The 18,466-nt window shown below is 36.4% G+C and overlaps 1 protein-coding gene across 3 annotated transcripts in view; it reads right to left on the bottom strand.

Annotated features, from left to right (window-relative positions):
• RUNDC3B (RUN domain containing 3B) overlaps positions 1-18,466 on the bottom strand; it is a 53,167-nt gene that overhangs the window by 4,000 nt on the left and 30,701 nt on the right. The window contains exons 8-11 of one of the 3 annotated variants that reach the window (XR_013947494.1): positions 10,783-17,300; positions 9,875-9,969; positions 7,361-7,911; positions 1,997-2,143 (exon numbers count right to left, since the gene is read on the bottom strand). Coding sequence is in view for 1 of the 3 variants with exons in the window: in XM_080582493.1 (XP_080438619.1) it covers positions 1,502-1,617; positions 1,997-2,143; positions 17,143-17,300 (421 nt within the window). In the remaining 2 variants the exon portion in view is untranslated. Of the gene's footprint in view, positions 1-1,501; positions 1,618-1,996; positions 2,144-7,360; positions 7,912-9,874; positions 17,301-18,466 lie in introns of those variants that run through there. The other 2 variants (XM_080582493.1, XR_013947493.1) reach the window with 2 other exon arrangements.

The raw sequence follows: 18,466 nt of genomic DNA, 5'->3' as shown, positions 1-18,466 counted from the left end.
GAAGAGCTGCTGCCTGTGGGCAGCCCCCGCAGGCTCAGTTCGGGAAGGACGGCATCCCGTGGGAGGGACCCCACATGGAGCAGGGGCAGGGAGTGACCGTGAAGAAGCGGCAGGGACGAAGCGTCAGGGACTGACCACATCCCCCATGCCCCGTTTCCCTGCGCTGCTTGGTGGGAGGAGGTAGAAGAGGGTGTATGGGTGGAAGGTGTTTTTATTTATTTATTTATTTTTAGTTTCTCACTGCTCTAGCTTGTTAGTAATAGGTAATAAATTTCTCTCATCTCCCTACACTGAGTCTGTTTTGGCCATGACAATAATTGCTGAGCGATCTCCCTGTCCTTAGCTCAACCCTTGAGCCCTTGTCATTGTATTTTCTCCCCCTTTTCCTTTGAGGAGGGGGAGAGAGAGAGCAGTTGTGGGGGAGCCCAGCTGCTCAGCTGAGTAGAACTACTACACATGTTAAAATATTATTTCTTACAAAACTATATTAAAGCTTAGGTACTGATGGACCTCACTAGTTTAGAAGTGAGCCATTAAGCTGCCTTTAAAGACAGAGTCCTGAAATCAGAACCTAAAATATTACCAGTGTTTTTGCCACACCTTAATTCATGGAAGATTAAAGAGGGCATAAACTTCAAAGGATTAATGCTGCAGAAGAAAAAATGTTCTAAGTAGATCAGCACAAGATTGCTCTTCGTAACAAACATGCTGTTTGTATTTCATTTTCCCCATGCTAACTTGAAACATTTGAATTTTAATACTGTTTATTGTTTTTAACAAGTTCTAAATTTTGCGTGCTTAATATTCTAAAAGAAACTTTGCAGTTATGGCCCTGTATTGTAGAGTCTAAAGCAACTATTTGATTAGATAAAGAAAAATGCTTATGGTATTTTCTGTTCTGTACCCAAAATATCACAATTTCAGAAGTCTTCCAGAATCCTTCTGCTTTTCACAATTGTCCACAAGATGGAGCAGTTACACTTTGATAAGCATACAGATTTTGAAGGGGGTGGTATATTACATTTATGTACTAGCACGGCCCATATCATGTTTTTTTGGTTTTGTTTTTAAAACTATATACATTATTAGGCTGCATCTCCATAAATTAATGTTGAAAGCAAGATGTAAGAATGACAGTGGTAGTTGCAAATACAGTGCCTTTAAATTTTCTTTTAAGAAACAGCAGTGGGATTAAGATTTGATTTAGTTAGAGCAGGAAGATGCTTTTCTCAGGTTATGTGATGGATAAGGAGGACATGCAACACATTTGAAGCTTAGCCTTAAACATATCACAGAGTCCTGTTTGGGGGTGAGGGGGAGTCTTGAAGAAATGCAGACTTAATTGAAATATAGTACTTAGAGAAACAGAAAAAAAATTGCATAACAACAGAGAAAAGATGCACTTCAACCTCTCTCTCAGACTGAAAATTCATCTCATGGGGTCTGAAGATCAGAACCATGAAGAATAAAAGAAAATGAACCCACTGGAATGGCTCTGTACCTTCATTTAACAAGTTTATTCCATCCTGCTTTCCATCTTGTGAGTGGCCTGGATCCAGAGAGGTTTGAGAAAGACTAACATCTGCTGAAAATTGATCCAGACTTTGAAAACTTTTTCTGTAAAACAAGTGATAAGTTTAAATAATAACACATTTAAAGATCCCACTAGAAATATTTTCCTCAAAAAGCTTTTTTTTTTTTAGAGAAATAACTAATGAAAAAATTTATTCATCTTTCTTCATTTAATCAGTCTCTATTTTTTGTGTTTCCCAAAAGACTGTTTTTTTTTTTTTTTGAAAACATTTTTTTTTCTTTTGCTTAATCCAAAGGAAGGAAATTTTTATGTTAAGTGAGAAACACAGAATTTTTCTGCATACTGATCCTTATATGTTCTAACAGGTATTTCTAATAGAATACATTTAAGAGTATGCTAAGGGAAATACATAATTTTGAGTTTCTCCGATCCTTTAAAGGTGAATCTAAATATTCAACTTACTCATCCCATTGTTGATTGTGCTTTCTATAGAGTAGAGTGTCCAAGGCAACAGCATTGACATCCAGAGCTCCTGGGGAAGGCCACTGATTGGTGAGGTGAGTAGTTAATTCTTGTCTTGATCTCAAGTCATTATTCTTTAGCACAGTCCTGTGAATATAAAAAACAGTAAATCTCAGTCTATTAAAAGCAATTCCTTAAGGAAAGAAAAGCAGGACAAGTAGTCTTGTCCAACTCAAGATTCTACTTCAAGTGACTGACAGACTGCAATTTTCATAACGCATCATAAGCGGTTCACTTTTCCTGGGGGAAGCAACTTAGAAACAGAAAAAGGTGAAATAATATTTTTTCTGCAAAAGCGTTAAAAAAGCAGCAGCATTTTAAAGATGCTTTCTGTCTGCGTGATGGTAATTAACAGACCAACTATTGGAACATAATGCCTTTTTTCCCCCCAGTTCTGTGGGCTTTGAAGTGCAACCTGCCTCCTCCCCACCCCCAAATAAGTATTTTTGAGGAATGAACTAAAACCCAGACATGTTAATTCCATTACATGCTTCCAGATAGAATACAACACGTACTTATTCTGCTTTTAATCACCTTACAGTTTTTAGTAGGGTGTATTTCTCCATTACTGAAAACACATTAATGGAGGTACCTTACAATTCAAATCAGTTTTGCTTCTTAGTCTTATGAAGCAAACCAGTTTTCTAAAGTTCTGGAAACTAGGAAACTAATATGATAACATCAGAAATCATCTGCCAAAAATCATACAGAAGCTAGGAGGTACATGGTTCTTTAGGTGCCAAGACAACACCGGCCTTTTTCCAGTAGTATAAGGCAACCTCCAGCCTATTCTTGTACTGTTGTTTAACATAAGCAATATTATTTTTGTTTCTAATTTACACAAATTCTAACATCTGTGAAAACTAGGCAACAGTAAATGCTGCTTTACTAGTTTGAAAACCTGTGGCCTGAAGCAAATAGCTAATGTTAAAGTATCTCCATACTGAATGCACTCAGGAGTTCAAAGCCAAATGTCATGCTGTTATCTGAAACGCCAAACTGCACAGTGAATTAAAGAAGTATTCATGGCACACATACATTTATATGAATTAAAAGTATTATTTTCAGCAGGTCTATTTTTACAACGCAGTTTTTAATTCTCGCGATACCTGAACTGTTTAGACAAGAACCTCAACAAGGGCACATAATCCCACCCAAAAAAACAAAATTCCCCACAAAGCAAGGTAAGACAGTAGTGAGATCAGTAAGCAATTTCTAGTAACCGAGTTTCAGAGAGGAGACAGTTACATGGCAATTTTGCAAGAGAAGGCGTTGAAGCACCAGAGTGAACAAAACTATTTTCAGGAAACTTTTCTCAAGATGAATTCCATCTCAAAATGAAATTGTGGATGTCTCATCCATCCTTGGAGGTGTTCAAGACCAGCTTGGACGAGGCCCTGGGCAACCTGATCAAGTGGGCAGCATCCTTGCCTGTGGCAGGGGTTTGGAGAACTAGATGATCTTTAAGGTCCCTTCCCACCCAAGCCATTCTATGGTTCTGTGAATTCCCCCAGCTTTTGTGCAAGTTTTTTGTGCATCAGCTATTCTACCCTGGGATCTCCCTCACGTTTCTGCTCTCTGAGGTGTGTATAGAAAGAAACACTTCCATAACTTGAAGCTCTCCGTAATTTCAAATATCTTTTGTGTTACTCACTTCCCTGCGGTGTTTCCATAATCCCATGGGGTACCTTGAACATTAAACAGGTCTGTTAAAGGCTTGCTGGCCTGAGGAAACTGAACCACTGACCTGGCAAGTCATTATGAGGTTAGATAGCTAGGCTGCACGACCTCCTGACCCAGAAGGGCTTGCATGCTTTCAGTGACGTTTCCTAACAGGACACCCAGTGTATATTAGCAACAATGAACACAGTAACTAAATGCAAACTCATACACATACATGTAAATTCCTATCTGGACAACTCCTATACATTATCACCACACAAATCAGCAGCTATGCTAAGTTACTAAGAAAGAAATACGGTGAGTGAGGAAGATAAAAAAACTACACATCTGCAGACAAGTTGCTAATAGTAGAATTTTGGTATTTTACATGACTTTCTATATCAAGGCTTGCTCCACAAATCCTCATGCTATGGTAACTTGAAATTTCATCCTTGCTGCATGGAAAAAAATTCTGAAGCAACGCCTAACCAAACTCTTTCGAGGATTTTAGAGCAATAACATTTAAAGACAGTACCGGGAGTTCACAACTTAAACTTCTCCACCATGCTCAGGAAGGGAAACAGGCACCATGTGGGATAAAGAAATAACTTCTCCTATTACATTATTTTATATGTAAAAATAACTTTGAATACATAAAAATCAATCCAAACACAGTATTCAGCTTTTAGAAAATAGCAAGACAGACAATAGGAAGTTTGAGAAAATACTCATAGCAGATGCTAGTAGTTTCTACCTATTATTTCAGCCTTTTAAATTATTCAGTTGTCTGTCCTCTTGCAGCCATTTTTAAAACATCACAAGATTTAGCTGCAAAGACTTGCTATTGCAAAGTTTGCAAACAGCTATTCTTTCAAGATAAACGCAGGCAATAACAATTCACGTACACTAACCAGACTTCTTTCCTGAGTCAAGTATTAAACTGCACAGTTTACATCATTCTCAAACTCCCAGACATCATAAAGCAGTAGTGATACTGCCACAAACTTTCAAAAAGGGGAAGAAATGGAGACAAAAGAGGTTTACCACACAAGTTAAAAAGGAAGGAAATGTGATCACAGTTTAGTGAAAACAAGCATGTGAATGTCCAAACAATCGACGTGAAAAATGATGCTCTATATTATTGAGTGCTCCCCTACTCTAAAGATTGGTTCTAAGAGGCATTCTGGAAGAAGCCTCAAAAGGCAACGGTTTATTTTATCCAAGGCAGAATAAATTTCTACAGTAGAGCTCTGTTCCTCAGAATGCCAGCATTGTAACTAGTGCTGATCAGCTCTAGGTTGCAATACTTTAAAAGCTCAAGTAGGGCTTTTCTTCATAATCACAATGAGTGCAATGAAGATTAGAGCATTTCTCCACATGCTTAATGTCAGGCTGTATAACCAAAAGAAGAATATTACTATTGAAACTTATATATCTGCCAGTATAGCAAAATAAGTTTGCTACATAAGAGCTTTCTGAGGAAAAATTAGAATAAAGACTCAAAGCAAAAATAAGAAACAAAGAATTGGTGGAAAGGTACAAAAGGCAAAGAGAGATATTGGTGACATCTATAAATTTCACAAAACATTCAAGAATAAAATGCAAATTTAGCATTTTCTGTAATTTACACACACACACACACACACACAGGAACTACTGAACTCTCTGGGTCTCAAATGGAATATATTTCAAATCTGTGGCAAAGTGTTATATGCAATATTCTATATAAAATAATGAAAGCAGGTCTGCAGTAAAACATACTAAACTGGAAAGGCCTATGTATGAACAGATTTTATTCTACCGCCTCAGCTCCAAAGAATGAAACACTGGCAAGAAGTACCCGCTGAAAAGCGGCTGTAGACCAAGCAAGCAAGACTCCACGCACAGATTTGTCATAACTTCTAAGCATCACTTAAACAGAACAAAATCCCTAAAACATCCTAAGAATAATATTGAAGATCAAACTATACAGCTCTAATTTTATATATAAATTCAATAAAATATTGTTCTATTCATAGTGGTTTTGTGGCTGTAATGATTTCAGGATGACGCCAGATAAGGCCTGGATAAGATATGCTAAGCCATTTAACACAGGGGTAAAAGCAGTATGACTCCGTTTGAACGGAAGGCAGCGTGTGAGATATGGCTTAACAGGGCATCCTGGTGAGACTGTGGATTGCAGAAAGTTTTATGCAGAGTAGGGAGAATGTGTAAGGATAAGGACTCAAAAGAGAGCAGACGGCTCAAACTAATTTATGATATACCACCTAGACTAGACATGAAAAAAATCTTGGCTTTCTGAATGCTTGGGAACTTACTCCCCACATCCACTACGTGATATCTTATCTACCTACAATCGATTCCATTCCTTTACAATCGTGTTGGCAAAAAGTAGCAGCAGCTCTCTTTTGTGACCTACAGATACAACATAATTATTTTTCTCCTGCTTTCAACATTTTTGCCCTAAGCAGTCTTTATCCCAACAAATATTTTTATAAGATACCTTCATATTGTGTTTGAAGTTCTGAAAAACATTTTAAAAAAAATGGCAGGCAGAGAGAAGACATTTCTAATTTTTTTTGGAAGTGATTACTGAACTGCTATTTTTGTACTGAAAGACGGTAAGTATAAAAAGCCAAGTTCTTCATCCAATGAACTTGCTTTCATCCAGTGAGTAACAGGAGCAGCCAGAATACTAACATCAGGTTTGTACAGCTGCTCACAGAACCATCTCCACATGCTTTTGACTTGCAGTGCTTAAATTGTGTATTTAAGGAGTAGGGAAAAGTGAGCAGTGAAATCTTCTTATAGACATCAAGATAATCAAAGTTGAGGAAATCAGCAAGTAAATATTCTGGAGAGTACCTTACAAAGACAGAGCAAATGAACACTAGTGGAGAAGGATGGTTATTTCATGACTTATGTTTTTGAGATGATTTATTAAGGACAAGCAGAATACCATTATGTACGGTACATGCACAATAACGAAACGCAATCAACAAATTACTGATCTACAGTCTGCTGCCCTTTCAGTTGTTCTGGTACAATCATGTAGGAGCTATTCCAAAAATGGATCTCCAAAACAATAGTGCTTTTTTTTTTTCTTTTAAAGAAACCTTTAAAATTTAATTCATGAGCTAATCCCACAGTTCTACTTGCACTAGCATTGCTTTTGGCAGCTCAGTTCCCTCTCAGAAAGACATGAAATTGTCCCTCTGAATTAACACATCTAAAACGTCTGTAACTTAAAATGTGACCTGATTCGTTTTGTTCATTTATAGTGGAGAGATGGGAACAGGATACAGTCCGCACACAGGGTTCCTGTACACAAAATGCAAATGATATAAAAAGGTGATTATCTTTACTTACTTACTATCCTGTAATGATATTTACCTCTGGGAATTTAAAAATAAATCAAAAAAATAATAATCTCAAGTGTAAATAGAGCTAATATAGAAAAGCCTCATCTTGACGACCATTTCTCTGGTCTCACTTCAGCTAGATACCATTTCTAATTAGCCCTGGGTTTATGTCATGGGCAGACATTGTCTCTGAAAGACCCATTTACATAGATTTTTTTTGTTTAATAAAAAAGTCAGTTCCATTTCTAGTTATACCTACGAAAAACCAGTAATTTCTTACCTGCAAGTTTAATTTCTCCAAATCCAGAAAATGCCAGTCCAGTTGGCAATTTGCCCTCCTACCAGCAGATGGAGACAGGAAATAAACCAAACAGACTAATTCCCTAAGAAAGGGAATTATATCAGATGAATGCTCCAGTTCAAGAACTACCTGAGTAGTGAAAAGTAAAAGTGAAAATAAAAGCTTAAAAAAAATGAAAACATTTGAATAAGAAAGAACAAGCTTTAAAACCATTATTTAGGACAGGAAACATGGAATGCAAACTCAAATTGATAGCATACATGGATATAACTGAAATCTGCAAGAGCAACTCTAAAATAAAAGGGAACTCAAACTGTCAGCAGTGTAGCAAGACAGTGAGGTGTCTGGACTGGTATATCATTGGACTTTGAGAAATTAGATCAGCAGGTATGAAAATGAGTTACTTACCAGTGGATTTTGATGCTGTAACATATCACCTCTCTCAGGTGTGTGCCCTGTGCACAGACACAGTATTCCCCAAATTTGATGCCAGAGTAGTTAGCTCCCAGCAGACTTTCTAATGGCAGCCGCTGCAGTGAAAAAAAAGCAGGCATGTCCTACCGCACCAGTTTTCTTACTGTTTCTGACTGGCCAACAGATCTTCGTGTTAACAGCAATGATACTGAGTTGTGCCACAGAAGATTCCCTTGATGCTTCTTCAGCAACCTTTTTAGTCCTCCTTTCATATTCCCTAGATGTCTTGAAACATATCCTCCAGCAACAAAATTACCGTCATCAATTTTATACAGCTTTTGATCTCCTTGACCTTTATAGCTGCAGCTTGACTCTTGATTTGTAATCTAATTACAATGGAGATTTTATTTCAGAATACAGACATCATCCAGAATGGATAGAAACACACTATAGTGCAATTTGCGTGTGCTCGTTAACATACTACAGCAGTGCAGGATGGGCATCTCCTCCTTTCCTTGGACAAATAACCAAGCCCAGTTCCTCTGGAGGAGGATGTCGGGCAAATTCCAAACAACTTTCCCAGATATTAGGTCCTGACTGAAGGGAAAAAAAATAAAATAAAAAATTGAACCTGACTAGCAATTAAACCATTAAAAAAAAAGTAAAGGAGAGCTTTTAATTCTGTTCTTCAACTGTCAGTTCATTTCTGCTGGAAAATAGAACATTATATCCAACATTATAACCAAAAGATGGATCTTCTATATAGAAAGCTACTTGCCAAAACTAGCATATAAACTCCTTTAGAATGTCATGGGTCTAACTTAAAAAAAAAAAAAAAAAAGTGAATATGAATATTGATTCCTACTTTTCTTACTTTGAAGGACAAAAAAAAATGTTGGTTTGGAAAAAAAAAAAGTAGCTTCAGAGTCTAAGGCAATCACAGAATGAAAAGAATGCAAGACGAAAATCTGATCCAAGGGGAAGGGGAAGAAAGCAGAGCAAAGCAAAACAAAATAAAAAAGCTCTGAACACAGGACAGTTAAGATCTTTTCCAGGTATTATCTGCTTCATAATTTGGATAACAAAATAAGGAAAAACTTCATTATGTTAAGTGGCTGCATAAGTAAACCTTAAGGACAAACAGAAAAAAGGCCAGACTAAATCTCAACCACTTGCCATCCAAAAAGAAAGGCAGCTAGTAAAAGCCTCTTGCTCAAGAAATCAGTTAACAAAATACATTGTATTTGTTTCATTATGACTTCGGGCATTTTTTAAAATTTATTTTAAGCGTTTCAAGAAATCACTTATCTCATGTTTTACTTTAACAAAACACTGAAAAAATCCTGACACAAAGTTATTGCCTTAAAACTAAATATCAAAGAATGAAAAAAATATATTGTATCCTAAATTTACAAATGTCATCCATAATTAAAAGAAAAAATACATTTCTGTGACTGTGTGTGTATGCACACTGGTTAAGTCTACTTTCATCTAGTCAAACTATTTTCATTTTATAAAAACTTTAAATCTTGTTCTGAAAGTATACAATGTATTTTCCTATTCCTTTTTACTGGATTAAACTTAATTTATATTGATTTAAATTATTCAGAAAAAATACAGCCAAAATAAACTCCAATCTAAGGTAATTTAAATATTTTCTTTTGTCTAAACAATCTTAAAATAGATTGATACTATATATCAATGATAAAGTGATCTCTGCAAACAGAATACTCACCATACTAACCTAGCACAAAAATTGTGTATATTTTTACTATTTGACATTTAAAGTCTTTTTAATTGGGTATTAAACTTCATGTGGTTTGTGTTTTACACATTAGAAGAATATACAAAAAACATTTGTTCAACTCCTCTTGTTTACTAGTTTTCCCTATAAATATCAAGAAGCAAACCTCTAGTAAATGAATACAAGAGCAAAGAAATGAAGCAAGAATAATTTGGAATCTCAGAAGCAAACAGCAATTCAAGTTTATTTATCTAAATGAGTAAAGCAGATGGAGATCAAATTGTCTCCATTTTTGTATTCAAGGAGTTGCTGAATACGTATTACAACTGGCTTACCCTATTTTTAGTTGATATCTATCCACTCTGTTCACAGTGCGAGCATCAAATTTCAAAAACCCTTTTATGAAATCAAAGTCTCAGGTTCACCTATTCTAGACGTGAGATAATTCTGGAGTTAAATTTGGAATGGAATTAAAATGAATAAATTTATATTTCTTGTACAGGTTCTTTAGCATTGTTATGCCAAAGAAAATATTTTTTTTTCCTGCCACAGTTCAGGTAATGTTAACTGAGGATGGAAATCCATAATCCATACAATATGTTTCCCTACTGGGAATATGGATCATTAGCAACAGCACTGCCTTGAGGTCCTCAAAGGTTCAATACTTTTCATTACCAATTGGAAAGGCCTTACTTTAAATTCTCCATTGGATAAAAATTCTGGAATTTGGAATGCGTATAGTGCTAATGTCCTGCTAACTTAAAGCTTTCTTGCTGTGTCACTTTAGTTACAATGCCTTTATCCAGGGAAGCGTAGCTATGGAAGAAAAGAGAAAGGATGCCACTATAAAGACTGATTTTAGTATTCCATATTAGAAATACAGAGAAGGTAGACACAGAGCCATTAGCATGGTAGTAAGTATGCAAAATCGTCCAAGGAAAGTCCTCAAAGGTAAGATTCTCAAATCTACTACAAAGAATATGAAAAAAAAAAAAGTGAAGAGAGGAAAGACTCCTAACAAAACAGAGTATTTTGCATTTTAGAATCAGCCAGCATTTTGCTGCAGATACACCACCACTACTTGTCCTTGATGACACCAATAACATAAAAGCCTTTATCTTTTATATATATATTTTTTTTTTAAATAAGCCTTTTCAAGCCACTAATTAAAAGTTCAGAATCAGACATTAAAATATGAGAATTTAAAAAAGAATTATCTCCCTATCAACTGCATCTTGCATACTAAGTCTTCTTCAGGTGGCTATCAATCCAGAAAGTTTGGGTTTCCTGCCGCACAAGAAACCCTCCAGTCCCTCTGGGTTCTAAGAATGCTGTGTCCTCCCTCAGGTCTGAGTCTTGGCTGCAATTATGTTTAATTCTGCCTGTTTCTTTACTCTGTCACTCTGTATTGCAGGAAATCTATGTACTGCACCCAGCTGTAGACCTTTTCCTCGTTACACTTTCAAGCAAAAAGAGAACTCCCATGTCTTGGCAGATTTCCGCCTGGCTGGAAGCAGGACTTTTCTTGCTGCCTGTCCACGCCTTTGCACAACAGAGGAGGCATATATACAGTAATGCAGCAAACTTCAAAGGAAAGAATTCCTCAAAAACAAGATCAAAACCACTGCATACACTAAACAGTTATGCCATCTGTCAAAATGTGCAAGATTTTTTTCTAAGCTATGTTTCAAAAGTTAAAAAAAAAAAAGTAATAATTGAGAAAACAAGGGGCTGAAAACAGACCAGACTGCGATAATAAGGTTTTAAAACTGATGCTGCAAACCTAGGGGAGACAGGACAGCATTACAAATAACTGTGTGGCTAACGTGAACTCTGGATTGACAGTGAGGATCCATGAAAGCTTTAAAAGGAAAGAATTAACACTCAGGTTTGAAGTTCTAGTAAAGAAATTCACCAAATAGATCAAACAAATTTTAATATTCTAGTTCTAACAACCTGGATTTACTATACTTATGAAGTTGAGCAAATCATGTATTTTTTTTTTTTTTTAAAGAAAAGCCTTACAAGAGGACTATCTGAAAACAAAGGTTAGAGTGCTAAAGAAGTGCCCCAACTTTCCAGTTTCTCTAGATGATTTAGCTTTTGGGGGAGGATTACAAAAGCAGGCAACCCACATTTACAGTTTTACTCATGAGGGGGCACAAACCGCTGGTTAGGATTTCAAAGACCCTTCTGTTTGTACCTCCTTGGATGAGCTTCTCTCTGCTTTGGCCTTGACAGAAAGGTTACAGCCCACATCCTCTACAACCTTGTGCCCCCACGTGTGAGTGACCTTCCTCTGCCTGCTCCTGGGCCAAGCATTTGTGGCAGCACTCTGAAGGCTCTTCCAAACCAAACCTTGACAAATGGACAAAAAGCACCAATACTACTGTCATAAGCGAGTTTCTGACTAACTGGGGCATGAACTGTCTTTGGAAATGAATCACTTCTGCTGCAAAGAATACATCTTCCTCTAATCTACAGTTCATCTAACTCCAAAATAGATCTGTTAGGACACGGTGTATTTCAAACAACGAGAAGCTCATTTTGCCTAGACTTCAACAGGCATGAATTTACTCTGGCATGCTGCTCTCAGAACGATTATGACTGTGCTCAGGTGCTGCTGAGAATGAGCTAATGTACTTTTCTGAAAGGCAGGGAGGGTATCTTAGCCTGAGCTCAATGCAGTGCTGAAAAATACGTGAACACCGTGTACTCCAGCAGTCAATACCTGGAAGACAGAGAAGGGTAAGCAGCAGGCTGTGCACCGCTCAGAAGTGGAAACATGCACAGACCATTTGCTCTAATTTCAGTGTCACTGTTGCAAACAGTCTCTCAGGGTTGCAACTAAACTGCCATTCACGGCCTTTACAAAGACATTGATATTATCCAGATAGGAACTGCATCGCTCAATCTATCAGACAGGTATATTAAAATCTAAAGAATGCAGTACAAGCATTATCTGGGCCTTGAAAAGAACGACCATTTCCAAAGTAACAGCCAGACAAATTAAATAAATCTAACTTTAGGATCTGCTAAATCATACAAGAAGTTCTTAATTATACAGACATGCTTAATACAACGTGAAACATGAGTGTCCCTACAATTTAATTTGAGTCTTATTTGTGCCATAACCAAAGACAGAACTCCAATCACAGAAGAGTTTCCTCGAGTTTCCTTCCCTGCACATACCCCTCCACAAAGCAGCAGAACAAAACAGTGATGTGGGGAGAAACAGCAGAGGGAGATAAACAGAGAGCTATAAAACGTTAGAGCAACCGACCAAGCTAAGAAATACATTTTTGATACATGGGATACTATACATATATATATATTTATATTTTCATATACATATTTATATAAGTATGTATTTTGCACCCATTGGGACAAAGCAGTCATACCATCTTACACCAGGCACGCTGGCATAAACACCTAAAAAATACATCAGAAGAAAATCAATATTGGTAAAACACTATGCAAATCACTCTGATCATTACAACAAAATCACAGCAGAAAAAGATATATGTTGTGAAGCATTTAACGTTGAGTTTTACCTTTGTTTACAATGCTTTCCTTTTTCTTTAGCATTTAATTTTTTTTTCTGGTAAAGTGATTAGCTTTTATAACATCAGTGAGTCACTACCCAGGAGATGAGTCGCTATTCAGGAAATTGGTGGAATCCCTCTTGTAATCATATATCAATATTTAACATATAAATATCAATTTCAGATACAGAATCTCAAATTAAACCTTAAATTTGCAAAGATCAGAAGAGAAATTTCGACTTAGGTACAGCTAGTGTGTAAGCTAAAGGAAAGATCAAGAATCGCCCAAGGGGAAAAAGAAAAAGCCTGGTAAGCTGAGATGAAGAGTTATAATGCAAAGTTATTACGGGCAGTTTCCTATTTTGCCCAGTCACTCCTCTGACTGATGGGATAGGTGATCAAAAAAAGTTTGGAGACTACTGCTCCAAGATGCATCCAACACTTCTCTGGAGGATCTTAGAGGAAGAAGAAATGACTGCCCTTGTGATTTTGAATACTCCAGGATCCCGTTCCTTGATGATTCGATCTCTCTTTCCCATTGTGTTTTGGGCGTTATGAAAACCAAACTGTTTCCTTCAGTTAGACACTCCAAGGATCATGGGCTTCCCTTGGCTGTCCTCCTGGAAGCTGTTAATTTTAAGCAATTCATTTAAGAACTGCTCCACCCTAATTGTAAGAAAGACTATTTTTATAGAAGAGTGGAGCCAAAAGCACTGGTCTCTAACGCTGAGCTGCTGTAAGCCCCACGTACAACCAGACTTGGGTTGTTTCAAATTGGTGTAGCCAGTTGCCACGTACATAGAGTGTGCTGTTTACCGGGCCATAAAATGAACAGCGAGAGGACCAGGCCCAATGGTAGGATGTAGCAGTATAGATTAGTAGTTATATATATAATAGTGCCCATCAGCTTGGGCACTAAGATGCAAGTTGGGTCACAGGTACAACTTCTGTAAGCTCTACTGAATCCCAAACCAAATGCTCCAATTACTATTTATACATGACTGCAAGTATCTTCAAAACCACATCTGTCTTTTGCTTTGGAAACCTTTAGAAGTAACAGAACCATAATATTAATGCCCTCACTGCAACAGTGACAGCAAACATTTCTCAAGGAAGCAGATGAAAGCCAGAATATGCCTCCATTGCCCTTATTACAACTGACAATCACCAGGCAATCACTTCATTTGCAGATACTGAGTGTGGTAAAAGAGCAAGAGCTGTGCATTTGTTTAAATATATCTGACTGATAATCAGGTGGTCTATTGCAGTTTCATGGTCTAACCTGGTTTGCTATCAGTTTGCCCAAGTGAGACATCTAGCCTTCAGATGACTGGGCATATTATTAAGAAATCCAATTAAGTTGAGAAACATTTTTTTTTTCTCCTGTGAATAACTAATTTGTCAAATTTTCAGCTTCACTATTTAAGAAAAAAAAAGTATTCTTGAGATTCATGAAATAGCTTTTAAATAGATTAAAAACTGTTTTTTGTAGGTTGGATACTCAAGCTTGAGAGACAAAGTTAAGAATACTGAAACTGTAGACCATTAAGTTTTTCATAGCAAGTCTAAGACAAAAATGACTTAAATTCTTCCCATTTCTGTATACATTCTGTGCTTTACATCAAATTGCCTTATTAAATATGAACATGGAAAAGGTTCTATGGGGGTAATCTAGTTTATAACCTAAGGTCTTGTTGACCACCAGTGTTATCTCATTTCCAAGTCAGCAACAATAACAATCTATACTGCCAAGAAAGTCAAACCTCCACTCCCCTCTACTTTTTATTTTTTTGGAAGCAGACTAAACAGACTCAGATTCTGCCCAAATCCATTAATTCATTGAGAAAATAGGTAAAATATTTTGACTTGCACGCCTTTGAAATACAATTTTGGAAACATCAACAAACAAACAAAATTTGAAACAGTAGAACCTTTTACCTTAGCGACAACAGCCAGTGGAAGAGAACAGCAACATTAAAAACAAAATATAGAATGTTTATTTATAATAGTTTCCATTACACAGAAAATGATCCCAAATCAGATCTCAATGTATTTTTACAAACATTAATGTGATATGCCTCAGACAGAATTACAATCCCAAACTTTCTCTTAGCTGCCGGTAAAAAAATCCAGAAAGATTATAGAATACATTCACAAATTCAAAATGCTAAAAATGGCACGAGAGCAAAACACTAGGTATGGAATTCCATGAACACTGTTCTAAAACAGCTGGACCATAAAAAGCAATTGGCCAATACTCATGCCTCATTACAGATACATTAGTGATAGAACATTCTGCTGCCAGGTCAGCACTTCATCCTTGGTCAGGGAAAACAAACAAACAAACAAAAAAACACCCACAAGTAAAAAAGAACGATTAAAAGATGCTAATTATGTCTGATGTTCACCATTAGAAACCTGCTAGAAATATTCCTTCCTTTCCCTCTCCCACATGAGGAATTACGGGCTCCTAACATACTTCAAGAAGAGTTTATCTGACAGGCACCCTCTGCTCATACCTCTCTCTCCAATTATGTAGCGTAGTCCAGGATCCTTACTGCAGGGTCTCACAAACAGCTATACAAGAGCACACTGTCAAGATACAACAGAACTGCTCCACAATTTAAGCCTTTACATTAAGAAGGCCAGCAAATAAAATTAAACCCCAAAGATCTGAGATCTTTGCGACAGTTAAATTTCACACAGCTCAGCTAAAAATGGACAGCAGGTCTGAATGTTCCAAGTTTCCAAATATCAGGATTTAAATGAACTCGCTTTCCACTCCCAGTAACACTTTCCCTACCCCGCCCTTACCCCCAAAATATTCAGGCAGGCCAAAAAGTATATAAAGAGTCATTAGCTATATCAGTAACTTCATTAAAGAACTCTAAAACAAGTATCTCTCAAAAGTGTACATACGATCAGGAAAAAAAAAGTACTGCTCAGGGGAAAAATTTTTATTTTTTTCCCTTTGATTTTGTAATTGTGGCATAAATATAATGCAAATGCTGTATCCTGGGGATTTTCACAGAACCATTTCAAGCACTGGCAAAAAATGACTTCCCACAAGATGGGGGGGGGGGGGGGGTACTGTTTACAAGTCAGAAATATGTTTTGCTGCATAGAACAGACCCTTCTGTGAGACCCTAGGCACAGGGAACCTACATATCCTAAGCCGTCTTTATATTCTCCTCATTCTGCATTATGTCAAAGGACACATCTCACTTTCATTTTACTTCAGGGCTCAGATATATAAAAAATACCCCAAATTTAAGATAAACTTATTTATCTTGTATTTGACATGAACAGAATGGAATATACAGTTACTGCAGCTGTATACTACTGTGGCAATTTATCACCTCACAGCAAGTTGTCCATCTTTAAACAATGCCAGAGAGTGTCTCTGAAAAACGAAGGTACTGTCTTACACAACAGACAGGGCTATGAGGATAAATTACCTAAGGATCATAAGACACTCAAATATTTACCATATTAAGAGTCACTTATGCTATTAAAAGATTTAAGCCTTTTCCTGTTGTTTTAGCCTTTCATGTTGCTTTAAAAATTAAGGTAAGTAGAAAACTGTTTCATCAAACTGAATATTTTTAGGGTTATCAGATGAACTTCTACTGTGTCTAAGACCCACACAGATAAAATAGAACCTATACAAAGAAAGAAAATAAATAGCTTTGTCCTCTCCTGCTTCCCTACCTTTTTAAAAAGTTTTTTTTTTTTCTAAAATCTTCTTCATATTTTATTACTTTCAGATTTAATATTACCCTTAAAAAAAAAAAGTCAAAAATTTAAGGAAGTTTACTCTAAACAATTTCAGATTTGCAGAAAAAAGCTTAGAATTACTCTGTCTTACACTGCTGCATTATTTTCAGGGGAAGGATTTCTGAATATAAGATTTGTCAGGAAAAAAACAAAAGCTACAACAAACTGATTTCTATAAGAAGTTTGACTCATTTCCACAGGACCAAAAGTTCTTCATATTGTATATTTAAATAAATAAAGTAATACTGCTTTAACAACGTTTCTCCATTATACTAACTTACAACTGGTCTTGAAGTTCCACAATGATATATTCCAGCTGTTCCTTCTCCATTTTATGGGCTAGATCCATATCTTCAATTCTCTGTAACAGCAGTTTATTTTGTGAGACAGATTCGGATAGCTGGTTTTCTCTGAGCCGTACCAGTTCTTCAAGGTAACCCTGGCAATAAAAGTGTTAGAAAGAATTAAAGAACATACAACCAGAAAAGTTTTCTTTATGTACGTTCAGGTTTTCTGGTTTAAAATGTATACAATTCTATTTTTTTTTAATTCTTTTTTAAACTGACTACTAAAATGACTTAAGGTTAGTAAGGTGTTTCCTAATAGGTACTGAGAAAATCCTGTATTTACCTATACTCCAGACTAGGAATAGAAAAACAGATTAAACAACAATAGAGGAATGCCACTAGCATGAAACATTAGTTCAGTTTTCAGAAACATAAAGCAATCACAGGAACAAGAAAAAGATCAGGACTCGACAACTTAACAGATGCAAGATGTTAGATATTGTGCAAGAAAGACAAGAGAAGAACGTAGCTATATGTATTCATATAGCTAATGAAAGGGGTCCAGTATTATTATCAAAAAAACAGTGTATTTGAAAACCTCTTTCTTAGAGCAGAATGGTGCAATATGACATTACGTATTAAAATGACAGAGAAGAAAGTTATTGATGTTAAGATTTGTCTATGGGAGAGTATAAGGTAGGAAAACTCGTAAAGGTCACTTTAGTAACATTGGATGTGTATAGCTGGAACATGCATATGCATTTTTATCAGTTTTCCACATGATACTATAAAAGATACAGGGCAGTACTAATCATACTCCAACTACTTTATCATTTACAAAAATACACAATGCAAGTATTTATCAGCAGCTGTGATAGCAGGATGGTCACTAAGAGTGTAACATCTGCTTACAATACTAAGAAACTATTTCATTTTCTTCTTCAAGCACAGCCTCAGCATTTCAGATACAAGTAACTTCTTATCAACAGCCCTTCTTAGCCAAAGCTGGATATAATTAGCCTATATTCCTTAAAATTTTGCACATTCCTTGAAGCTTGGAGGAAAACATATGCTTTCACAGGTGCCAATATGAAGAAAAATAAAGTAGTTCTCATAAAGACACAGAACAGGTGTCCTGCTGTATTAAGTACACAGATATCATGTTTGCTGGCCAGGAAAAAACTAGTAATATGGTGATTCACCACCGTGAAGAGGATGAAGGTGTTGGAGCATCTCTCATATGAGAGGATACAAAAAGAGCCAAGACTGCTCCGGGAAGGCAATCCCACCACTGTGTATCAATACTTAATGGGAGGGT

Source organism: Anser brachyrhynchus, assembly GCF_964034855.1.
Source record: "Anser brachyrhynchus genome assembly, chromosome: 2".
NCBI classification, from domain to species: Eukaryota; Metazoa; Chordata; class Aves; order Anseriformes; family Anatidae; genus Anser; species Anser brachyrhynchus.
Note: the sequence above shows the minus strand (reverse complement) of the source record. Positions and strands in the feature narration are given on the sequence as shown.